This window comes from Hippocampus zosterae, chromosome 6 (assembly GCF_025434085.1).
Source record: "Hippocampus zosterae strain Florida chromosome 6, ASM2543408v3, whole genome shotgun sequence".
In the NCBI taxonomy this organism is placed as follows: domain Eukaryota; kingdom Metazoa; phylum Chordata; class Actinopteri; order Syngnathiformes; family Syngnathidae; genus Hippocampus; species Hippocampus zosterae.
Window position 1 is genome coordinate 23,541,447 of NC_067456.1, and position 26,855 is coordinate 23,568,301.

Consider the following 26,855-nt stretch of genomic DNA (forward strand, 5'->3'; position numbering starts at 1 on the left):
CCAAGGCTGACACAAAAGGTCCTGTCAGCTAGATAGGACCTAAACCAATCAAGAGCACTCCCGCCAATACCCACCAAGTGCTGCAAACGAGTCAGCAGAATACTGTGATCCACACTATCAAATGCTGCAGAGAGTCCAATAAAACCAGACACACGTGGTCTCCAGAGTCATTTGCCAGGAGGATGTCATTAGAAACGGTAACAGGGCTGACTCCGTGCTATGCATCGTCTTGAAACCTGACTGGAAGACCTCCAAGATGTTATGTTCATCCAAGAAAAGTTTCAACTGCATGTGCACCACTTTTTCCAGAATTTTGGAAATGAAAGGCAGTTTGGAAATGGGTCTGTAACTTGACAGCTCATCTGGATCAAGACCAGGTTTCTTGATCAAGGGTTGGACCACAGCATGTTTAAACTGTTGGGGAACTACACCAGAAGAAAGGCTGCTGTTGATGATATCCAAGACCGATGCACCAACACTCGGGAGAACCTCCTGAAAGAAGCGTGGGGGAAGAGAGTCGCAAGGGGAGCCAGATGGCTTCGTCTGGCGAACTACATCCTCCAAAAGCGCCAAGGACACAGTATCAAAAGAATTTAGGACAGCTGAACATGGAACATGGACAGAGGGGTCAGATGCGGTATTTGGGACCGGAATCCTAGCTGTAGAGACCTTATCAATAAAGAACTGAAGGAATCTGTTGCACATCTCGGCTGAAGAATCCGAGCAAGTAGGCAGAGGGGGTTTGAGTACAGAATCTATCGTTTTAAATAGTGCACGAGGGTTGTGACGGTTGGCTAGAATAAAGTCCGACAGATATTCTCTTTTGGCCTCTTTTACTGTGAGCTGGTAGTTACGCCAGCTGTCTTTCCAAATTTGAGAAGAGACATGCAATTTGTCTCTATTCCACTTGCGTTCAGCTTTGCGACACTCCTGCCTAGCTGCGCGGGTAATGTCGTTAAACCATGGCTCGGGTTTAGGCTTTGGCAGCACAATTTTTGAAGGAGCCACCAAATCCAGGATGGCCCGGCATGACGAGTCGAACCAAGAGGTGAGTTCCTCTGTGTTAGACGAGGGTACGCAAAGGTTATTAAAGGCATCAGAGAAACGACTAGCAGTGTGAGGGTTAAAAATTCGGCGTTTACAACTAGGAGCGCCAGATTTCACAGCAGCATGCGATAAGACTACGTCAAATAAAACTGCCATGTGATCAGAAATTCCATTTTCAAGGACTTCCAGATTTGACACCGTTATACCATGAGCAAGGACAAGGTCTAAAATATGTCCTTGTTCGTGTGTCGGGCTGGTCACATACTGCACAAAATTAAAAGAGTCGATAAGTCTTAAGAAGTCTTTTGCTAGCGTTTTTTCCGGACAACATACATGGATATTAAAATCCCCCATTAGGAGAATACGATCATATCTCAGCCTGATTTCCGCAAGAAAGCTTGAAAAGTCGCTTAAAAAGTCTTTGTTGTATTTAGGAGGACGGTAAAAGACAGCACAAAGCACAATGGGAATGTAATTCATTTTGATCTCTTAATGACTTTGTTCATGTTGATGGAGGTCACTAAGCTCTTTAAAAAAACACTTTCCACATCCTTTTGGGTTTATATTAGTTTTTTTCTTCAAAATAAAAAAAAAGCTCAGTTTTCACCGAACTCATAGCAATATAGTTATCGTACTGTTATTGATGTATGTGGCAAAAAATATTGAGCTATGACATTTTGACCATATTGCGCAGCCCTAAACCTAATGCTGTATTTTTCCTTAAAATTACATGAAGTAATTGGAAATTTCCTTTTTTTCCCCATTTATATATTTTTTCCCAATACAGTATCCACGAAAATGAATACCATATTACATAAAATAAAGCACAAATATCCAGTGGCCAAATAATTAACTACGATTTAACCATAGTTAAATCATATTTAAACGCCTTATAGTACGGAAAATATGGTATTTTGAAATGTTCAGATATTACTGCATCATGTGTATGATCTTGCCAAAATTTAAGGGAAAACAGTGTAAAGAATATCTACCAGTCAAGATACAATCTACATTGATGTGTCAAAAATAGGAATGTTTTCCAGAAAAGTCATAAACATGATCGACATGTTACAAATGCACAGTTACTCAGAAAAGTCCCTGTTAAAATTTAGGGAAATACTGTAATTTTATTTTCTGTTCTAAAACACATCGGGGACTTATGCCATCACAATAACAGTCATCAGTGGTTTTCAACTTTTGTCACCTCGAGACACGCATTTTCCTTTTGTTGCACAAATGCGGGACCAACTTTTAAAAACAATAAATAAAATGTTTTGTTTAAAAATTGCCCATGACATCACTTGTAATTTGGTGGATTGCTCGCCATGCCTTCCCCTAGCCAGAGGTTGAGCCGCACTGTATTTGTTTACCGAGTAGCGTCTAAAGCAGACGTCACCAACGCGGTGCCCGCGGGCACCAGGTCGCCCGTAAGGACTAGATGAGTCGCCCGCAGGCCTGTTCTAAAAATAGATCAAATAGCAGCACTTACCAGTGAGCTGCCTCTATTTTTTATTATTATTTTTTTTTTGCTATTGTTGTTTAAATCAGACTTGCATGTAACTTACAAATGACAACATATATATAAAAACACTTAAAATTTAAAATGTTTTTTGTGTTTAATATAAATGAACTCTGACCTAGTATAGTTCATAGCGTTTGTTGCGCTCATACAAACAAGCTAGCAGACGCAACGAAACTGAGGAGAAGAGTTACCCCAAAAAATGGCAGAAAAAAGAAAGAAAACATATCATTTTCACGACGAATGGGAGGGAGAGTTTTTTTTTACCACTGTGAAAGGATCCTGCGTGTGTCTCATTTGCGGGGCAACTGTGGCGGTAGCAAAGCGGCACAATGTGGAGAGACATTTCACTACGTGTCACACAAGTTACCACGCTAACTACCCACCGGGCAGCGCACTGCGAGCAGAGAAAGCCCGTGAGTTAAAGGCTGCTTTGTGCAAACGGCAGTCTTTTTTCACTAGACCGGTTAAAAACTCCCAAAAAGCAACCGAAGCCTCGTTTAGAGCTACGCAATTCTTGATTAAGAAAAAGAAGGCATTTACAGACGGGGATGTTGTCAAAGAAGTAATGATGATGACCTTGCATTTTTAACGGACATTACTGGGAAACTGAACAGTTTGAACTGTGAGCTGCAAGGCAAAGGTAAGACTGTTGCCGATATGATAAGTGCTTTAAATGCATTTAAAGCTAAGATGAGCCTTTTCTCTGTGCATTTACAGAGAAAAAAAGTGCTGCACTTTCCCTCTGTGCAGATGGTGCTGAAAGACAATGCTTCTGCATCTGAGGCTTTTGACAAAGTTGCAGAAAAGTACTCTCAGGTCATAAACAGAGTTGGTCAAGAGTTTGAGAACAGGTTTTGTGACCTGGATCAGCTTGAGCCATGTGTGTCATTCATTTCTAACCCTTTCATGAACGTGGACATATCATGTATTGCTGAGCAGTTAAGTGCAACATTCAGCCTGGATGCTGAACAGGTGGAGATTGAAATTGTAACACTGCAAAATGACCTCCACCTCAAAGCCCATCAGGCTGCACCAAACTTTTGGTGCCTTCTTGACACAGAAAAGTACAGTGGTGTATGCGCAGCAGCTATGAAGGTTGCAAGCCTGTTTGGTTCAACTTATCTTTGTGAATCAGCCTTTTCTGACATGAACTTCATCAAAAACAAACACAGAGCACGCCTCACTGATGCACATCTGCAAGACTCACTCAGAGTTGCAGTGTCAAGTTACACACCAGAGTACAACACACTGGTTAACAGCATGCAATGCCAGGCTTCCCACTAATTGACATAGAAACAGATAACAGATTTGGTGTCCAGTTCAAAGTGTGACATGATTTATTTAAAAATTTGAGAGTTGATTTTTGTATTTTACATGAGTTATTATTTGTACAAACATGGTGCAAAGTAATTCATGATTTGTTAAAAAATGTTAGTGGCTAGCTAGTTAAAATGGGATATTGTGATTTCATAATACTGTTGTAGAAGTGATCATTTTCAAATGTTTGAAAAATATAAAAATAAAGTGTTGCATATTGATATTTATCTGTTTCTATATATTTGTTGTGAGAAATCATTAACATGATCAGTGTTTTCACAAAGATAAATATCATTAATTATTAATAATAACATAGAGTTAAAGGTAAATTGAGCAAATTGGCTATTTCTGGCAAATTATTTAAGTGTGTATCAAACTGGTAGCCCTTCACATTAATCAGTGCCCAAGAAGTAGCTCTTGGTTTCAAAAAGGTTGGTGACCCCTGGTCTAAAGCATTACGCACGAGCTACACTTCCTGTTGGTTACCTAAATATGTTCCATGTGGGAACTTGGCATGCCTCTGTACTGCAGCATAAAAATGAAAACAATAACAAACATGTAACCCACTTTTGGGTCCCAACCCACCAGTTGAGAATCATTGTTCAAAATGACAAACTGCAATGTCCTTCATTAGCAGACTCACCTGACTGTGGATGGCAGTAGTTAGTGTGATTGTGACACTGGCAGGGCTGGCATCCGGTGCTGCTGAAGTGGAAGAAGCCTGGGTGGCACTCATCACACTTGGGTCCATACACTCCTGCCTTGCACACACATATCCCTGAGCTGGAAGGGCAATACAAAAGATAAAGTGTTCTTAACACAGGACAAGGTATGAAAATAAGATGCGTTATACAACACAATAAAAGTAAAAGCAAAGATGGGCACTCTTTCCCTGGGAAGGAACAGTCCGTCTGCCATTTAGGGGACGGAGAATGAGAAGTTATTTAAAAAGAACGGACTAAGCAACGATGGAAGTGGGTTTTCGTACGTCTATGTAATCGTCTCTAGCCGGGTCAAGTTCCTACGGGCGCCCATTTCACTAACAACTGACAGAAACACTTCCAGCCTCTTTTGCGTGTGTTTTCTGACAATACACTACTTCAGACCTAATGTAAAAAACCACAACGTATCGCTTGTCTCCTGTGTGTTTACCGTTTTTGTATGAGGGAGGGAGAGACTTCACTTTGCTTCCAGCGGAAATGAGGAGGAGCTCTTGTCCTCTAGCCAAAAAAAGTTTACACATCGCCAGTCATGCTGGTGACCGATGGTGGTTGTGTTGGCAGTTAAATGCTATCTTGGTTGACACTCAAACAGGTGTAAAAGACTAGCTGTGTTGTATGCCTCTCGGGCCCGTACCACTGTGTGTGTGTGTTTTACTTTATTCGGCTGGTGGGTGGACTTATCAAGTCAGTACAACACCCCACTCCCTATATCTTTTGTTGTGGAGAGGTTGTTTTTTTTCAACAGCGGGCGACATCCTCCAGCCAAAGAGGGCTGCCCTGGTCAACCTTTGATAAGCTTGTCATACTCAAGGGGAACATTTCCTCTTGGGGCACCCCACCTACAAGGCATGGTTTGAGGATGAGAATAAGCAGGGGCTTTAACAAAAATGAATAAATAATTAAATAACTTGCTAGCCAGTTTTTTTTTTCATTGCCGGTCTTAAAATAGTGGTGACTCGAATAGGGATTCGTGTTAGTCTCTCCCCGATTCCCCTCTAGGCGGAGGGGATGAACTGCTGACAGAGCCGTTCAACTGAATACACTACCAAATTCAAAATGAGAGAATATTTGCAGAAAACATTAAAAGCTTCTCATTGTGAACAATCAATGTGTATTTAGTTGAACATACTGTAAATTGAAAACGATTTACAAATCAGTGTATTCTGTTTTATTTATGTTTCATTGGAACTTCATTGGAATTGTGGTTCACAGATATCAAGATGATACTTTTGAGCGCTCTTGCGCAGCCCGAACTCAAACAGCTCATCCTTGCTTGGTTTTGCTTTCTCGACCACATTACATAATGACTGGTTGCATATTTTGAGATCGCAAGCGCACCTTTTTGCAAAAATAACAGATCATGCAGCAAAAGCATAGTGGAAAGGAGCAACTGTCAACCAGTTTATGACCTGTATCGATTTTTTTTTTAAAGCTCCAGTGTTTCCTCATGGGGGGGGGCGTTCATGCTGGGAGTTGTGGTGGCTGTTATTCTTGTTAGTGTGGATGAGCCTCCCTTGGGCGGATCTTGTAATTTTGAAGTGTTAATAGCACTTTGAGTTGCATTTTCCATCCATCCATCCATTTTCCGAACCGCTTAATCCTCACTTGGGTCGCGGGGGGTGCTGGAGTCTATCCCAGCCGTCTTCGGGCAGTAGACACCCTGAACCGGTTGCCAGCCAATAGTTGCATTTTTATGTATGGAAAGTTCTCTATAAATAAAGTTTGATTGCTTGATATATGTTAAATACAACACCCAATTTGTTTGTCATCACACTCCAAGTTTGTTATAGACATCAGAGAAATTCGAGCCAGAGCTCACCGACTCAAGATGTTCCCTCGTGACCGTAAACACATGAAGTGGAGCACGGGGTTTGAAGTTAAACATCTGCATGCCTTTTCACAGATCAAGAAACCAAAGACCAAAACCAAACCAAACCAAAGTCATTCAAATTACTTGACAAAATGACGAACTAACAAAAGAATTTTCAGGACTCATCATAGAAGTTCATACACTCTGTCATTGTAATTTTGTGAAACCAAGACTTTAGTCTCTCATTTGAGTGACCCAGATATAGCCTTCAGTATCATGAAAAAACACAGAACCAAATCAACAGCTAACGTTAACAACTAAATCAACATTTGAATGTCTCTCTCTTTCACTGAATCTGATCTTTTCCTACATCACCTTGTAGGTAGTGGATTATTAAGATATCCTTTATTTGTCCCGCAACAGGGAAATTACAATCAGACTTCAGAAAGGAAAACGCTGGGTAGGGAGAGGGGAAAAAAACCCACGCTCGAACTATCCTCTTCTGAGGATAATTTAAGTCCAGGATAAAAAAAGACCCTAGCACATAAATAAGCATATGACAGTTACAACAAGTCACAAGACATAACATGTAATAAGGTGGAGGGGGTGGGGGGGGGGTCCGCAACGCGGCCGCCTGACCAGCTGCACGGATTCCCACGCGCGCTCCGCAGGTCGAACCACGTCGCGGGGGAAAAAAGAATCGGAGCGATGAAGACGGTGATAACAAGGATGTGTATGCGCGTGTGGTTGTCCAGTTTTGTACGTATATGTGTGTACAGGTCATAGCTGCTTCATTGAGTTCTGCTCATCATTAAGACAGTCCATGGCCGAGAATGAGGGGGGTGATGGTGAGGGCCCTAGATTCCATGCGTACTTCCATCCAGGGGAAAGGCCAGATAGCGTTGTTTGTTTTGGAGGTACGGCCGCCAACAATTTCAGACAGCCTTGAGTTCGTGGTCCGTATCTCTTCACTGGTGCCGATCAGTCCGAATCCGAAAACTCTTTCCGCAGCGCGGATTCCAACTTCTTCATGTTGTTGTCGATCGCGCGGAGTCGCTCCAAAACCGCAACAATATTACCAACAATATAGACCAAGGAGGCTGTAATTCCAAATAAATGACAGAAAAGAAAACAAATCGATGGCACATGAGCGCCATCCCTCCAATCATATATGCTCATTCAAAGTAATCTACAACAAGAACAAACACAAAGCCAAGTCAAGCCCGATCAGTCCTCCAGCTTAGACAACGTACTCCAAAACATTAATTACACACAATGACTTCAAAACAAAAGAAGTAAATCACAAGTGACTGGAAGCAATTTCTGCGAGGATGACACTGGTCATCAGACAAATGGGGCTTTGTTAGAGAACCACACTTCATGTAAATGAAGAGGCTGGCGGTGATGCTTAGTGGGGCGTGAGCGATGCTGAATCCAAGGCTGGGAAGAACACACACACACACACACACACACCAGATGTCTCAAGATTGTTCAGAAGAAATTGAAAAATAAAGAGTAAATTAGCTTTAAAAATATGTCTGAAAGTCATTGGCAAGGCAAAAAAACCAATCATGTTTCATACACTATAGGGCCCACATTAAAAACCTTTATGTAATGTTTGCATGACAAAACTAAAATATAAGCTTATATGTCACAACAGTTCACCTCACTAATTGATGCTAGGGACTTTGCACAGTTACCTTGATCACAGAGTGGTTCTAACGATGCCAACACAGTGAACGCAAGAGAGGGTCACACGAAGTTGGCATTAAGGACTGCGCTTCAAACGCGTCCAATATGCAAACCAGTGTTGCACAATCTAAGCCAATCAAAGATCAGTATTGACATGTTGCATCAGTGCTAGCTGGAAGGTACTGACACAATCACATTTTTAAAGGTTCCAAACTAGTCAGTTTCTAGACTGTTCCTTGCTTTACACAATGAATCAATGTATAATGTTATGTCTGTTATGCGGGCCCTCCAGCACACTTGATTGCAATGTCAATCAGCAGTGTTTAGAAGCACAACAGAAGTGGAGTGAAGATGCCAGAATATTTATTGCATTGCTTTACAAGATATTGATACAATATCGTTATCATGATAATGGCCCATGCAAAATGCATATCGTAAAGATGTGCAAGAAGTTTTCATTTGGAATTGTATGCTCTCATCAGAATTTGATGAGTCCAATGCAACCTTAATTAAATGTGTGTTGGCATCCAATCGGTCAGAGGTGGCCAACCAGTCAGAGACCAAGAGCCAATTTTTTGTGACTGCAAAGAGCCACATCATGTACATAGGCACACATAAACATCACTGCATCGCTTCCACACACATGCACACACAAGCCACGCACACACAAGCCACGCACACACAAGCCATGCACACACAAGCCATGCACACACACACACACACACACACACACACACACACACACACACGCACACACACACACACGCACACACACACACACACACACACGCAAACCTCTGCCCACATATATTGTAAATGTCACACACTAACATGATAATGACAGAAATTGACTCCTACAGTACTAAGACCACAGGCCAGTGATTTTCAACAATGGATATTGTGGGCACTGTCTCACACACACAAACTCTCAGTTTAACCAAGTCCAAAAACAAAAATATAATAAAGTTTTTCTCTATGCATATTGTATTAGCCCCATAGTGCAGGGACTTTTGGCAAACCTGGCTTGCATTCCGTTGTTGCCACTCAAAACAGGCACTGTCCCCCTCCGCATTTCCTCCTCCTAAACCTCAAGGTCGACTTGGAACCAGTCCGCTGGCTCACGGTCGATTGCGATTGGCGTATTGGGCACTCTGGCCTTAAAATCAGAGGTAATTCGCTGACTATCTTAGCACATAGTGCCGTTGCGTGCGCATGAGCGTTGATTCAGTAGTCATCTGACTGGTTGCCCTGTATGACAATCAAGTAACGGGATTGATGATAGGCTGATATCATAAGTTCTGCTGTACATAGCGCCATTGTTTGAATGTCAGCGCCACTGTGGAGGCGTTTTCGACGCTCGTCATGTGGAAGCCCGGAGCCGCATTGAACCAGCCAAAGAGCCGCAGGCAGCTCGCGATCCGCGGGTTGGTCACCCCTGCAATAGGTAAACAAGACTGTATATTGGTGCATTACAATTAATTGGCTAGAAGAATACATTGAGCTTGCTCATTTTGCCACGTGAAAATTTGTATTTCTTTCATTAGATGATAAAAATGTGATTTCTTTAGGTACATGTTATATATCTATATATCACAAAAATATCGTTAGCGCTACATTCAACACCCATATCATAAATGGGCATGTTCTTCCGATATTGCACAGCCCTCCTTAAAAATGTACATTTTAAAAATACAAGCCGGCAAAAATTGTCAAGTCATGTGTTTCAAGTTCAACAAACGCCTCAGGAACACAAAGTCATAGCCAAGTGAATTCTTGAAGTTTTAGTCAAGTCCCAAATCCTAAGTTTGTCTTAAGTCGAACTTGAGTCACATGACTTGATTCGAGTCCCCCACCTCTGATGGGTTAATGGCAGAATAAATGTTCTACCATCATTTAATCATTTGATGCAATAAAAAAACACGGCAATGGCAATGCAGTATGTCTGAGGTAGTCGTCATTCAACTTGCTGAAGTTAACAGACGGGTTAAATGTACAGAAGATGTAAAAGTTATCAACAAGACAGTGAAAAGCCAGCTCTCAAGTTATTTTTCAAGTACTACTACGCTTGGCCTCGGGCCAGTAGACGATGCAATTTCTACGTTTCCAATCATCAAATTGGTGAACGGGACCAAAATAACCACAGCATACAGTGAAACTGCACAAAGAGTAGATGGTGAATGGTCAAAAGTGAATTGGAATTGCATAAGAAAAAAAAACGTGACACGGTTGCCAATTATGTTTTCATCCTGAGAGACAGTGTAATGGGAATTTGATATTTTGATATTTAACAGGGTTTTTATCTCATAATTAACTGTTAACTTGTGTCACTGTATCAGGTATGCCTTGAAAATGGGATTTCTGTTCACATGGCAGTTTTATTTGACGTAGTCTTATCGCATGCCGCTGTGAAATCTGCCGCTCCTAGTTGTAAACGCAGAATTTTTAACCCTCGCACTGCTAGTCGTTTCTCTGATGCCTTTAATAACCTTTGCGTACCTTTGTTTAACACAGAGGAACTCACATCTTGGTTCAACTTGGCTCCTCATACATTTTAGAGTTATTTTCAAGATCCTCTTATTTGTTTTCAAATCTCTGAATAATCTCGCGCCACCTTACCTCTCTGAGCTCATCCGCCCCTACACACCTGCCTAGTTGTAAACGCCGAATTTTTAACCCTCGCAATGTCTGTGGACCAGACATTATTAGAAGTACCAAGAACTAAACTCAGGCTCAGAGGGGATCGAGCCTTTTCTGTTGCTGGTCCCTCTCTCTGGAATGACCTCCCACTGAACATTCGGCAAGCCTCCTCGCTGCCCATCTTCAAAACCCTCCTCAAAACTCACTTGTATTCTTTGGCATTCGACTCAGCATGACTTAGATTTGATCTTGGTTTTACTGTTTGGTGCTTTCTACCGCCTTTATTACCAATTTGTCTTACTGTTTATTGTGCATGTTAAATTGCTCCATGTACAGCACTTTGTATGCAGCGATGGCTGTTTGAAAGTGCTCTATAAATACAGTTGACTTGACTATCTGTAAGTGTAACTATACAACATTGGCTGCTGTGCTAGGTTGTAATTTTCCTATATGTCAGGCTTTAACAACTCTCAAGAAGATAAAAATGGTATAAGGGCCGCACCCCACTGCTTGAAGGGACGCTCCATCACAGATCTATAAATGGGGTTTCTCCATCAGTTGTAGCTAAAATAATCTTATCGGTGTACAAAGACTTTCGTTGTCTTGGTTTCCAACAACATGTCCACACACTCCAATTACACATTATTTTCCAGAAAGTACCCATAATTTTCTAAGAATTTGGTGCAATGCAGTGTGTGAGTGGCGCGATGAACTATTATTAGGCAGTTCCCACTTCCCCTTATCACTGAGAGTGTCAAAAAGGCTGTATTCGAGAAAAGTGTGTGTGTGGGGGGTCTCCACATTAAGCAGCACGTGGTACTTGTGCTGACCTGTATTAACATCTTATGTGAGAAGAACACATGTCCAGACAATGGACACTTCCAAACAAATGGCTCTGCATGACAAAATCGACCAGGCTGGCCAAGGCCAACAGTTGATGACTGTGTATCCAACAGACGGACAGATTCACACAGACAGACACACAGTCTCGAATTTGATCACCTGACCATCTCAAAACTGTAATTTCATGAAAGCTGCCTCAAACATTTATGCTAATAGTGTCCCAAGAGTTCAAGGCGATGAGCTGTGGGTGAAAAGTACAATCTGCTCATTTCATTCCAGAACATCATCCCTGGGCTGGTCGCCAGTCAAGGGTTTGCTGTGAAGCACGCATTCAGTTGGACTTCAGTCCAAGGCATCAGCGGAAAACGACCATGACACTACCAATCGCGCCCCACTAATTAAGCACAACAACAGTGGATCAGATACCCACCATGTGAGAAAGGTAATTCCTTACTTCTGTTCACACTGTATACGCATGTCTGAAAAAGAATATGAAACTTGGAGCTCTCACTGTAAACAAGTACTTCTCAATTATTTGCTGCTTCGCCTCTCAAAGAAAAAGGGTGACCCAGTGGTTGACTGGTTAGCGTGTCGGCCTCACGCTGCAGAGGTGCGGGGTTCGATTCTGGCTGTGGCCTTCCTGTGTGGAGTTTGCATATTCTTGCCGTGCCTGTGTGGGTTTTCTCCGGATACTCCGGTTTCCTCCCACATTCCAAAAACATGCATGGCAGGTTAACGGAACACTCTAAATTGCCCCTAGGTGTGATTGTGAGTGCGGATGGTTGTTTGTCTATATGTGTTACCTGCGATTGGCTGGCAACCAGTTCAGGGTGTCCCCCGCCTACTACCTGAACACAGCTGGGAGAGGCTCCAGCATGCCCCACGACACTTATGAGAATGAGCGGATCAGAAAATGGATGGATGGATGGATGGACGCCTCTCTCAGAAAAAGAAAAAATGTACGCTACCCCAACTCTCTGCCATGACTATAAATAATATTGTTAGTCGATAACATTGTTTTAAATCCACCTATGCATAACACTGTATAATTATGACCAAAAATGAAAACAAATGTGTTATATACATACACAGACTGTAGATCAATTTAAAACAATTAATAATGTTAACATTGTTCTTAGTTTGTTAAAAAAAAAGATTTAAAATGCATCAATTCGTTATCAACATTTTTGCCTGACTTGATTCTTGAACGATTTGATTCTGATCATTTGTCTCATTGTCTCTGTCACCCTCCACCTTTCTTTTCATTCCTGTTAAACATTTTTTGGATAGTTTCTCTTAAGAGTTTGTTCACTGCACTTCATGGGTGTGTTCGTAAATTCACTTTGGGAGAGTGTTCGGAGAGGCAGAGGGTGCTCCCTTTCTATCTATTAACTATCACACCTATGTTTTTGTTGTCGCTGTTACTGGTGAAAACACTGTAAACATTAGCTATAGTGGCTATTTCAGTCACGCCGCTAAAGCTCCACCAACTTCAGAAAAAGTTAGCAACTTAACTTGATTTACAGGGTACAAATGATGAATGAGGTTGTTTAAATCCCCCTTCATCCCACAACCTTTGCATCTTGCTTGTACACTTTCCATTCATCCTCCTCAAATGGGGACACCAGCACACTCCTAATCTCCTTTTCTGCGCTGTGTCCGTGCAAAAACCTAACACCACAGCTAATATTCCCTGTGTACACGCTCATGAGAGCACCACTGACTGCCACCTTCTGCCCTGGATGTGCAATGACATGTGATTATAGCACAGCAAAAAAAATAATGCTCACACGCCATTACTAGGCTATGACTATTTTTTTTTTACTATTTATCCTGATATAAAACAACATGGCATATCCCACAAAGCCATATTTCTATGGACCTGTCTAATTGTATGGAATTTGCGGACTATTTAATTTCCATCACAGAATGAATAGTATTTATTTATCTACCTATCATTATTTATAACAACATCACCATGGCTACAATGCAAGATTTGTGTCGGCAGTTTGCTGCCTGGGTTACACTGAGCAAGGGTATGCTTGGATCATAAAAGTTGTGCAAGACCGAGCATGCTGTGGATTACGTCATTTGCTATGGTTGTTTGTCAGGACTGGATCAGTGTTCTTTTGCAAACATCCTTTTTCCATGGTGAAGAAACATTGGGTTTAATTACCGGGAGATGACCCAAAATGAACAGAATGTACTGTACATTTAGCAGGTTTAGTTGCATCACTGGGTGTGAAGTATAATCTGAAGGTGTACTTTAAACAGCAGAGCAGTGAGATATAAGCAGACTTACCTTCACATGTTTATTGAGCATTTTATTTGACTTTTTTTCTGTCTTCCATCTGATGCCACCACTGAATTGCATCAGTAATGGCATTGACAAGGATAAATATATTAAAGAATGGGGGACAACTAGTTTGGAAAAAAAGTGATTGATGTTCAACCACGGATTCATTCAGAAGATGGAGGTCCGGCCTCCCTGTGTGGAGTTTGCATGCTCTCCCCGGGCCTGCGTGGGTTTTCTCCGGGTGCTCCGGTTTCCTCCCACATTCCAAAAATATGCATGGCAGGCTGATTGAACACTCTAAATTGTCCCTAGGTGTGAGTGTGAGTGCGAATGGTTGTTCGTCTCTGTGTGCCCTGCGATTGGCTGGCAACTGATTCAGGGTGTCCCCCGCCTAGCCGAAGACGGCTGAGATAGGCTCCAGCACCCCGCGACCCTGGTGAGGATTAAGCGGTTCGGAAAATGGATGGATGGATGGATGGATATGTAGGGAGGTTCATCGCTTCAAAAGTCGATCTTCGGTCAAATATGTAGCAAGCTGACCCAAGTAGTAAGTAGCTACTGCAGCTCTATTGTCTATTGTCGTCTAATTGACTCTTTTGACCAGGGGCTATTTCTCAAGGATGTGTAGTATTCCGATAGTTCAGACCTTAAACACCCATGTACATTCAGTGGTAAAATGTCTTGGGACACAACTCACGGTTAATTCATCACCAAAGAAAATCTGCACGTGGTAAACAATAATGCAACTCTGTGGAAAGTTTGCATCCAGGCCAAATATACGTTGTTTCACTTCAGCCTCATAGGTAGTGGTTATTTGCATTACAAAATGATTTACAACAGACGAACAACTCCCAGAGAAGTATTCAAAGTTCAAATTGTGTGTGTGTGTGTGTGTGTGTGTGTGTGCACGCGCGCGCGTGACAGTAAAAATAATTGGCTCTCTGACTGGTTGGCCACCCCTGCTCTATAACTATAATCGTGAATGATTTATGGTGTCAATATTTGGTATTGCACTGTATTTATTGCATCAACCTCGAAATGGCAAACACAGTTGCAGCCTGAATTAAAGTACCGGTACATGAGATTTCAGCATGCCATTGTCAAATAGATCTGTAGCAATGGATGAATTACCTTTCAATTCTGTTTTCAACTGTAGTCCAGAAAACAAGTGTATTGCTCTCCAGACACCTATTAATTTGCCTGTTATTTTGCTGTTCAAAGTTGGTTACTGTAACGCGGTTCCCGCCAGACCTATGTCACAAGAGTACCATTTCACCCTATCACTCACTTCTGTGTTTCATGTCTACATGTCTGTCAAGATAGCTTAGCAATTAGCATGGCTTCTCTGTCGTCCTCCCCATCCTCATTTTGTGATCATGTTAGATCTAGTTAGAAAAATTGCTTATTCACTACCGCAGAAGCTATGATGAGGGACTTGGGCTGTGTTGACACCGGATTCAAAGTGACCTTGAGGCTCAGCATCGTGTTCAGTCAAGTCAGCTCGCCAGCCATAGCTGGCAGGTAGCTGGGGCAGTGCAAAATCGCATGCACTCAGCATTTCCAAATACGATCAGAGAAAAGCAAGAAGGATGGGCGATGTAGATTATTATTATTTTTTTTTTTAACAGTGTAGTTAGTTTCATCAGATTTATGAAATGTGTACTGGCCAGCATCTGGGTCACCCGTGCTGGTGCTGATGTGTTTTTTTTTTAAAATAAATATACGCAAAAATCAGACGTTTGGCTGTAACAAGTTGGCGTTCGGTGATTTTCATAACAAAATACGGACAATCAGTAACTTTTGGCAGCACTGCGTGCCACTTTCTTCACATTGAACCACTGCAATTGTTTTTTAGTTTTCACTTTTCATTACTGGTGACCACTATTTTATATCAGTAGCTGGGATGGTCACCTTTAGCTGGATGACGAGCTATGCAGTGGCTCATTTTGTCAATGGATGCTACAGCTTCGTGTTTACTTTCAAATTTAGCTTGTAGCAGACGTGTGCACATTTTCAGCATGACATCTCTGATCCACTGGTGAAAGGACACTTGGATCCACTCCTCTTTCATCTCTAACTGCTTCAAACAACAAGTCGTATGCAGGAAAAGTGATTAAGATTGTACGACTGTCTGTGTCTTATGTGTCGCGTTGTGTTATTTTGTCCTTCAAGTTACTCCTCAAAGTTCCTCAGACAAGATTACGACTGAATTACGGTAGGTAAGATCACTTTGAGTGTACATTTAGGGAAAAGAAAACCATACTAGAATAATCAATACATCTGTCAATTCTGTTTAAATTATATCCATTCATTCAAAAACAGGATATTGTTTCAAAATAACAGCGCAGGCATTGCACAAACATAAATTATGATTCAGTTACTGGTTTGATTCAAAACATGTCAGAAAAAAAGGGAAATAAACATTGATCATTGTTTACTAAAGATTGATTCAACACAAAGGTGATCAGTCCGCTTTCATTTAGGACGACATAAGTCGGAAAATATTTGCTATGAGAAGCTGAAATTCTGATGATTTGGACAATTTTAGTATCAAGTATCAAAACAATTAATCGATTACTAAAAATAATTTTGATTTATTTGATAATCGATTAGCTGTCCATCAATCAATTAATCAATTCACCTCTAATGCATACAGTAAATAGTTTAGGAGCGATGGCCCTTTCACGGATCCTTAATAAAACCAAATCCTGCTTGATACACTTTCTCAATAACCTGGTATAAAACATACAGAGGTAGTCCTCTTTATCTGCAGCAGGGGCAGCCGGAAAGTATTCATTGCACTTCACTTTATCCACAGGGCTAAAAGATGCATAGATGCAACGATTGCAATGCTACATACACTCTCTGACAAAATGCGGCAGCAGAAACATCTGCACCCACAATCAATATTTCATTCCAGACTGGCAGTCTGTTGGAAGTATTGTCCAAAAAAAAGCCTCACAGTCAATACCCACAGGAGCCGACCCAAATAAAGCACTGATCCAAGTGTTAAACCACAGAGTGGCTAACGGTGTGTGAATCCATTCTGCATCACATGAATTGTGTACAAGCAAGCATAGTGAACGCCACATTACGACCTGACACAAAGAGGAAATCTGATTAGGTTAAGGACCTTAAGTACACCGAACTAGTATCCAATTACGGAGGTCACCTGACTTTGAAAAGCTTGTAATCTCGCCACGGATACATTTGATCAGACAACTGGTTTGACAACATATGTGTGGCTATTCAATGATAAATTTAAAATTGCCACTGACTGCACCTTGGAGTTTGGAGGAATCATTTCTCCCAAATTTCTCCAAAAAGACCATTTAACTCTTGTGACTTCTATAACATTACATTGGAGCAACTACAAAGATGATTACACACATAACAAACACTATGAACAAGAAAAGCAATTCAACATATGCTTAACAGTGTCATCATTGTTATTGCATCTATTGAGTCAAATCCAGCCTTTCAGGGCCACAAGATTGCAGTCTTTTTGGACTTTCAAAATACCACCAATGTGAAACAGAATAACATTCAAAGAATTATGTTTTTCCTAAATTGGCGGTATCTACAAACATTATCATAATGAGTTCTAACTTGAAGACTTCTCATTTGAAGACCTAAAGCAACTAAGTGGTGTTTGTTCTAACAAAAACATGTAAAGTGTTAGTTTGGTGAGCAGGTACTACTTGACTAACCAGGTTGTTTTACCTCAAACATGTTGACACCATAACACGGCAACAACAAAATAAGCAGCTCACTTCGATTTGGGTCTGAACGAATGCGTTGGAACTCAGAACATCTTTGTGAGAGTAAACTTCATTACATTCCCCAGCAGGATAGAAACCAAACCAAGTTCACGATGCACTGACAACTTCTACCATCGGGCATACTTTAGATCAGTGCGTTATCTACTGCTGTATTAAATTTATGAAATCATGAAAACCTGAAACCTAAAAAGAGCTGTGAAAAAAGCCCCATTGGATATTTAGGAATGTCAACAAGCATAGGGCAACCTGTAACATCACAGACAGTTTTACCTATTAACCGATTGAATTTAATTATTTGACTGCACTGAAATAATTTCTATTAACCACACACTATAATTTTGTCATGCCTCAAAGATCAAGTGCTTTACCCAAACAGGAGAACAGATGTGTTTTGTTCAATGACACACTGCACCAAAATGAGTGTGGTAAAGCTCCATAAACAATGGCCACAAAACTGCACAGAATCGTGTCAGTTTAAATTTGTAGCAGTTTTGATCCAACAAGAGACACTCATCAACAAATTTGTGTTCATTTTTTGCCATTACGGACTGCTTACTGACCCAAGAGGGGGGGTGACCCACCAGATAAATGAAAGAATGTCATGAGTGACCCACTCTTTAACGCACATAAAGTCACCTACAGGAGTGAATTGGAACCGTGTCACAGGTATGAGAATTTTTTTCAATTCAACAAGTCGCGTGGACAATGATGATTTCTTATGGTTGGTCTTGGCAAGGTGCAGCACTCTAATGAGTGTTATTCCAGTTGAATTTATTGTCCTATGAGCTCCTTTGCCTGTGAAATGTACGTTTGAGATGAAATTCCACGTCACAGCTAGAGTACAATACATTAAACTCCTTTTCCTCAAGCCATGACCACCTGAACGTGTTCCGAACACTCTATTGCACTAAGTGCTCTATTGCACATATATATATACATTTATGTCTATTGCACATATGTCAGCTTGCCTGTCTACAAGTTTGAACATTGCACCGAGGCCGTACTTGGCCGATCACGCATGAATTAGTTTACACAAAACGCTATTCAAATACTTGATATTCAATGATTAATTTGCCTTATGTGTGCACACGTGCACCCTTTGTGGCTTCCGTTCTCGCCGAAATTTCGAAATCTCCGAGATATGGCGAAGCCATGAGAATGCGAGCGGAGGGGTGTTACCGTTTTAGCAACAGCACTCAAGCTAAGCGCGCCTCAGCAGTCGATAGTCCGCTACTTTCTGCTGTGCGTGTGTCAGCGCAAAAGTGCGCACGCGCGTGTCTTTTGGTTTCAACCAATCAGCGCCGACGCAAGCGATGTCAGATCAGAGAAGCTTTGATCCATGACAACAGCTAAGCTAACCGAGACAACATGACGCTTGAAGTCGGACGGACCAGTTTTTCTGCTAATCTGTCTGTTTCCCTTTTTGTCCAAATATATATATATTTTTTACTGTAACAACTGTCTTGTACACGGCGTCTTTTATTCGTTCCACTGGGGTTTAGCAAGTGTGTTTAGAAAGAGACGAAAATCTCTTTACTGTTACTAGTGTTTGTGCCTCAACATTAACACTAACATTACATTAACAACGCTCGAGAAAGCAAACAACGAACTCAAATGCGTGCTCGTTCAATGTTGTCAACGAACTCTGTCGACTTAACGCTTGATAAGAAGAAATGGACACAACAGTTTTCATTTACTTGAAATTTGGTGATTTATTTACATGTTTGTTTACATACTGTATATGTCTTCAACATTCACTTGAGCTGATCCGATGCAGCCTGCTAGCCGCGGTGGGAGCCGTGTTGACACTGAGGCGCGCACACACAAACACACACTATTTAACACGAAGGATGGCACGTTTTTTTTGGTTTGAATGTCTCCCATTGGTTCTTTATAGACACAGGCAACTCCCCCCCCCCCACACGCCCTCATTTATTAATGAGACGCAGCAGCATATAGCAGTGCTCATAAGAGCAATGTAGTCGCAATGCTAGCCCTGCACTGGCCATCAGCTATCCTACACGGTGCGTATTTTGTACCATTTCATTACTTGTTTATGAACCACCGGTTCTGCGAACACTGGTGACGCACACCATGAACTGAAAGTGATTTGCAATGGGCCAGATATGGGTCAGATATCCATTTCGAGTGCCAGTATCGACAACAAGACCAGGGAGGTGGCATGGCTCAGTGGTAGAGTAGTTGTTTCACAACCATTGCGACTATGTCGAAGTGTCCTTGAGCAAGATACTGAACCCACTGTGGCTCCTGATGCTGCCTCATCAGTCGGTGAATTAGGTAACAGTGTAAAGGGCTTTGCATAGCCGAGGTAGAAAAGCCCTATTTCAGTGACTACCCATTTACCAGCATACTGAGTCCGTCTTTCATCAGTGCTGGTGTATCAAAGGAACTGCACGTAAAAATTATGTATTTGAATGTTTTGGGTTTTTTTGCTATGACCGCATCACTGTCAGTGGCACTAATAAAACAACAACAACAAAAATGCAGTTATTTCTGGTGATAGTTTCTGAGAAAATATATCATCCGTAATAATTTGTTATCATGACAGGCCTAATTGTGGGTTATATCTCATCTGTTCCATCAATTTGTTATACTGCTTTTTTTTCTTTTTTAGCAGCTGATTTTTGGTGCGCTAATTGCAGAACACATATTGAATAAAAACAATTCCAACAAACCATTCCTGCTCACATTTTTTCCACAAGCTGCAAACTCTACACAGGACCACTTGTGCTGCCTAAATCTCTGCAATTTCATTTGAATTAAAGGTAACGGAAGTAATATTTCTGTAATTTTTTTAAAACATGGAAATATAAGTCATTACAAATTTAAAGTTGTCATACATGAAGAAAAACAAATGTATTTGCAAAGAATGTACTGATTTAGGAAGCGCCCAGAAAAAATTGAATTACCGGTAGGTCTGAATTATTAATTGCATTTGCAATAGAATGTGTTCTACTTACAAATGCTGCAATTTGACACATCGGTAGGAGAGGAGCGGAAAGGTAGAAGTAAAGGAAAGTAGAGTAGAGACGTTAATGTTGAGCCAAAAATCCTACCGCCCACTGCCGTACTGGGAGCATGTAATTTTCAGTGAGTTTTCTGTCTCAAGAGACCTTGCGCAGAATATCCAACATGTTTGATCTCTTACCCCTCATAAAGGAAACAAAAACAATAACCATGCCCAGATGTTGCGTCATCCAATTTCAGACGAAATTGTCACTCTTCATTTAATTAACAAGGTGTCACTGGCGTGTCAATCACTGCAGCCTCTGCCACTTATAGGGCCTGCTGGCACTTATTTGTTATTGCTATCGGATGATGTTGGGCCACCAAATAAATTTTTCCAAACTTTAATGTGTGATGATGATTGATTTATCGACGGTCGAGATATGTTTCATGTTTAAGAAGTCTAGTGCACGGGTTTAGATATCATGTTTCCAGATGTGGGCATTCTGTCAGGACTGACGGAAGGTCTATCAGTACGTCACTGACGGATGCCCGTTTTGCTGACAAATGACCATTGGCAGATGATGAATGACAGACCGGGCAAAATCTTGTAAATTGCCCACCTCAGCATGTTTCATAAATCATGAAAAGTTGGGTTTGCAGAATTGGAAATGCCACAGAGATTTGCATAAATTTTGTAATCTGCACTTGATGCGATTTATTTCTGATTTACAACATAAATGTATATGTTTACATTTCTCACACAGAATTTTGTTGTTACGGTAAACACAAGACAAGTCAAAGTATTTAGAAAGTTTATATCTGTTGTTGACAAACTGTCTTTCATTTTAACAGTTCATTTGCTTTATCGTAGATTAATCTATATAACAATACAGATTGCTTTATAAAAGGACCATGCAAAAAAAATAAAATTTCAATGTTTTCATTGAGGGCAGTCCGGTATCCAGTGGTAAGCACGTCGGTTTCACAGTGCAGAGGTACCGGGTTCGATTCAAGCTCCGGCCTCCCTGTGTGGAGTTTGCATGTTCTCCCCGGGTCTGCGTGGGTTTTCTCCGGGTGCTCCGGTTTCCTCCCACATTCCAAAAATATGCATGGCAGGCTGATTGAACACTCTAAATTGTCCCTAGGTGTGAGTGTGAGCGTGGATGGTTGTTCGTCTATGTGTGCCCTGCGATTGGCTGGCAACCGATTCAGGGTGTCCCCCGCCTACTGCCAGGAGACAGCTGGGATAGGATCCAGCACCCCTCGCGACCCTCGCGAGTGAGGATCAAGCAGTTAGGAAGATGAATGAATGAATGAATGAATGTTTTCATTGAATTTGACCTCTCGCCATTGTACGATTCAAATAGCCTCGTATGTGTTAATATTATTTCGATTTTACTTTTAGGAGGCCTACAATATATCTATCTATCTATCTAATCCGCTTTATCTTGACAGGGGTTGCGGGCATGCTGGCGCCTATCCCAGCTGTCTTCGGGCAGTAGGCGGGGGAAACTCGGAACTAGTTGTAAAATACTATCTATACATCTGTTTTCTACCACTTTAAGGTTTGCGGGTGAGTTGGAGACTCTTTGCAGGGCAAGGGGTGGGGCAAAAAGCAAAACTCGTCAACAGCCAATCGACAGGTAGTACTGTATTGAGATTGTGATTTTTTAATTCAGTCATAGATTTAAAAAGACCCCCCGCCCCAAAAAAAAAAAAAAACAGCAACACTGCTCAAGCCACAGTGAAGAGGGTGCAGTACAGATCCAGTAATATGATAATCTAGACCTTGACGTTTTGCAAAATACCATAAAAGAGATGCATAAAGATTCACTGCATCTGATAGTTCGCTGATTGTGACACAATGCTCGCACAGGTGAACTCTCCCCTCCAGCTCACTGTGAGATGCATATGGAAGATTGCTTGCAGCATCAAAAAGTGGAATTCATCAGATTTCCTGCTATGCTGCACAAAAGGCATTTGAAAGTTGAGTTACGTCTGTGTCAGTGACTACCTCTTACATAAGAAACATGAACAACTGTGTGAAATTATACATACTGCGGCCACATTGACTCTTTTGACCAGGGGCTATTTCTCATGGCTATTTCTCGTACATGGCTCATTAAACACCCATGTACATTCAGTGGTAAAATGTCTTGAGACACAACTCACGGTTAATTCAACACCAAAGACGATCTGCACGTGGCAAACAATAATTAATGCCAGTCTGTGGAAAATTTGCATCCAGGCCAAATATATGATGTTTCACTTCAGCCTCATAGGTAGTGGTTATCCATCCATTTTCCGAAACGCTTAATCCTCACCACGGTCGCGGGGCTGCTGGAGCCCATCCCAGCCGTCTTCGGGCAGTATGCAGGGGACACCCTGAATCAGTTGCCAGCCAATCGCAGGGCACACAGAGACGAACAACCATCCACGCTCACATTCACACCTAGGGACAATTTAGAGCGTACAATCAGCCTGCCATGCATGTCTTTGAAATGTGGGAGGAAACCGGAGCACCCGGAGAAAACCCATGCAGGCCCGGGGAGAACATGCAAACTCCACACAGGGAGGCCGGAGCTGGAATCAAACCCGGTACCTCTGCACTGTGAAGCCCACGTGCTAACCACTGGACTACCAGGCCGGTAGTGGTTATTTGCATTACAAAATGATTTACAACAGACAAACGCCTCCCGGAGAAGTATTCAAAGTTCAAATTGTGTGTGTGTGTGTGTAGCTACTACTGTGCAGTGACACAAATGAATTGGATGATTTTTTCAGTTTTGCAAACCAAAAAAATCCAAGCTGCTTGACCTAATTTGCTGAATTTACATGTCATTTTAAGAGAAGTGTGCTTTTGAATAATGTCTGAGAATTTTGCATCCACTGCTCATTGAGAGGCCCGTCCGTTAATGTGCGGCATAGAAGGTTCTGTGTGTGTGTTCTTTCTGATAAAGACCTACTGAATACGGTCTGTCTTAGACTGTCTGAGCCTGGCCACTGCCAACCCCAAATAGCCTAGCGGGGACCCCTCTTGGAGCTAATCACTGTGAGTACACAGATTAGCCAGCTTTCCAAACCCCGAGCCTCCTGTTGCTTTCAACATTTCTCTCATTAAGAAATGTGAGGCTTTTTAGGCTGCTGAGCGCTCAGGGACGAATGCAATATGGTGGCAGTGAAAACTTACAATAGACTTAGTGAGGTGACCTTACGCGCAGAGGTCTTCCCCAAGAACATTGTGGAGTCCTGGAAATCTCAAAGTGTTAAGAACTGCTCCTGGTTTCAAATTTTGATTCCTATTACCGCTACATTTCTTGGGGACACCGTGTTTAGCAATTTCCAATGCTGCCATTCTAGTTAACGAAACTAACAGTTTAGCTAGCTTTGATGCTGTTTGTAAGTAACTCTGTTATCAAAGTAAACACGTGTCCACCGTATATCACAAAAGTGAGTCCGCCTCTCACATTTTTCTATCCATCTCTCGCATCTTTTCATCGAACACTGGAGAAATAACATTTTGCTGCAATGTAAAGTAGTCCGTGTACAGCTTGTACTGTATAATAGTATAAATACATGGCTGATATAACAAGTCTCCACAGCCCTGTTGAAATGCCCGCTTAGTGTTAAATAAAACATGACACCAAGATTACTAATTTAACTGTTTTCATCATTATTATGACCTCAGCAGTTTTGTTAAATTGGAACAACAAAATATAAATGTTCAATCATACGTTACATCACCTCCATCCACACAAACAAGCCAATAATATTGCATACACACGCCCTCAAATTAATAGTTCAAGGCAGCGCATTTACAGCAGACAAGCTTTTGTGGTCGGTCTCCTGTGCACAGGCCTCTTCAGGTCACCCCTCAGATGTTGGATGGAAGTTTTCAAAATTCCCTCAGGCCCCCAGTTCCAGGTGGAGAAAAACAGCTACGAAGCATATGATGCTGCCGCCACCATCCTTCAATGAGTTATGGTGTTCTCTCGGTTCTTTTTGATGAGCAGTGTTGTGTTTCCGCCAAATATTCCTTTTGGAACGATTGCCAAAAAGTTCAAACTTGCTTTCATCAAACCAAAGCACATTTTCCCACAAACGCTCAGAAGATTTATAGAGTGTTTTGGCAAAGCGAGGCCGGGCTTGGATGTTTTTCTTTGTGAGATAAGGCTTCTTTCTGTCTTGCAGAAATTCTTGCAGTATCTTAAATGTTGCTGTTGGCATCTTGGCACCCTCCCTGAGCTTTTTTTCTGGGCTTCTTTTCATCAATTTGAAAAGGGACATTAAGTTTTTGGTAATACCACCATTTTCACCCAAAAAATATTTTAAAAATAAAGCAGGTAAATCTTGAATTTATGGTGGCGCGCGATTACGTCACCGGAACTTGTTAGCTCTCAGCAGTCTGCAACTGCAGCTTGTGATCAGAACTGTTGCGCTCTATCTTTTATCGTCATTATTCTCATTCAGAGATGGCTTTGTGTAGAATTCACCGAGGGCACGGGCAAAGAATAGGAATCTAGGAGGGCACAGTGAAGCACTTTAAAACGGCACGTGTGAGCTACGATAGTTAACAGGCTGCAAAAGTGCGTCGCATGCCTCAGTTTCAGGCTGTCATGGCGTGCGCGCGCGTGCCGGTAAGGGTAGTTAGTTGATCGAAAAGTAGATCTTCGATCCAAAAAGTTTGGGCACCCCTGGTCCATAGTATATGTAATGCCTTGTACCCTTCTCTTGACTGGTACCTTTGAACAATGACATCTCCAAAGCTGCGGAAGCTCTCTGCAGAATGTGGCTTGTGCTTCGATGTAACTATAAAAGTGACAGAAAAAAATCTAGAACAGCTGAATTTTGTTTCGGTTACCGTAAATCAGAGGCAGATGCCATGATGGCCGACGAGTTAGCGCGTCCACCTCACAGTGCAGACGTGCAGGGTTCGATTCCGGCTATGGCCTTACTGTGTGGAGTTTGCATGTTCCCCGTGCCTGCATGGGTTTTCTCCGGATACTCCGGTTTCCCGCACATTCCAAACACATGCATGGCAGGTTAAGAGAATACTCTAAATAGTTCCTAGGTCTGATTGTGAATGCGAATGGTCGTTTGTCTACGAGTGCCCTGTGAGTGGCTGGCAATCAATTCAGGGTGTACCTTGCCTACTGCCTGAAGACAGCTGGGATAGGCTCCAGCTCCCCCCGCGACCCTCGTGAGGACAAAGCGGTTCAGAAAATGGATGGATGGACGGATAGCGGCAATTATGTCCGGACTCCCATTTAAGATGAGTTTCAAAGTTATTGGTTAGTTCTACACACAGCTACATCTCCGGTTATAAGAGGGTGTTTAGACTAGGGATGTGAATCTCAGCACTGAGGACGATTCGATACACATCACGATCCACTGCCAGCGATGCGATACTTAAACGATACATGGAATTTTCTGGCGATACGATGCGATACGTTTCACCGTCGTCACGATGCGATACGATTCGATACACATTAAGTTCAAATCAATGCGATACGATACAATGCAATTTGTTGCGATATTGTGCAATTAAACATGATGCAAATAAGCAAAGAAAAAAAGCTTTTAAAAAGATGGAATTCAGTATGGTATTACAAAAAGGATACCACTTTATTCCTTATAAAGAGTAGAATTTGTAAAACAACTTATTTAAGCCCTTTCACAATTGGGTTTTGTGCAAAGAAAATGTAAACAATTTGGCACCTGAGACTCACAGCTGTTGCTATAGTGTAAACACAAACAGACTCACTGAGTGTCTTATATGAAATATTCATATATATATATGAATCTATAGCGCAAGATGTCCACCCATCCACTGTAAGTGCAACTCTTTGCGCACTGTTCAGCGACACAGTAATCTCACTTCTCACTTTGTTGTACACATCGGGAATATGTTTGTAAGTGAACACAGACCTGTCTGGTATTTTATACCTGGGTTCCAAAACGTGCACGAGCTGTCTGAAACCCTCGTTGTCCACCACGCTAAGGCTGGAGGTCTTTGCATATGAAATAAGCAGTGGCCTTAGTTATAGCCATTGCGCGGCCACAGTGAGTTGCAAGGGGACTCCCAAAATAAGAGGCAATTTTTTTCTGATCCTGACCTGGTTTACCAAGAGTTTCTCCGGTGTCCGACGAGGAACTGGGCGGGGAAGCGGGAGGGAAACTTGTCGGTGATCTGGTGCCATCGGTTTAAGTGGGTCTG

At 41.9% G+C, this 26,855-nt stretch overlaps 1 protein-coding gene across 1 annotated transcript in view; it reads right to left on the bottom strand.

The window, feature by feature from the left end:
• Nucleotides 1–26,855, bottom strand: part of si:ch211-158d24.2 (multiple epidermal growth factor-like domains protein 9) — a 52,655-nt gene that overhangs the window by 14,227 nt on the left and 11,573 nt on the right. Inside the window, exon 3 of the mRNA XM_052068241.1 lies at nucleotides 4,530–4,669. Coding sequence (XP_051924201.1) covers nucleotides 4,530–4,669 — 140 coding nt within the window. The remainder of the gene's footprint in view (nucleotides 1–4,529; nucleotides 4,670–26,855) is intronic.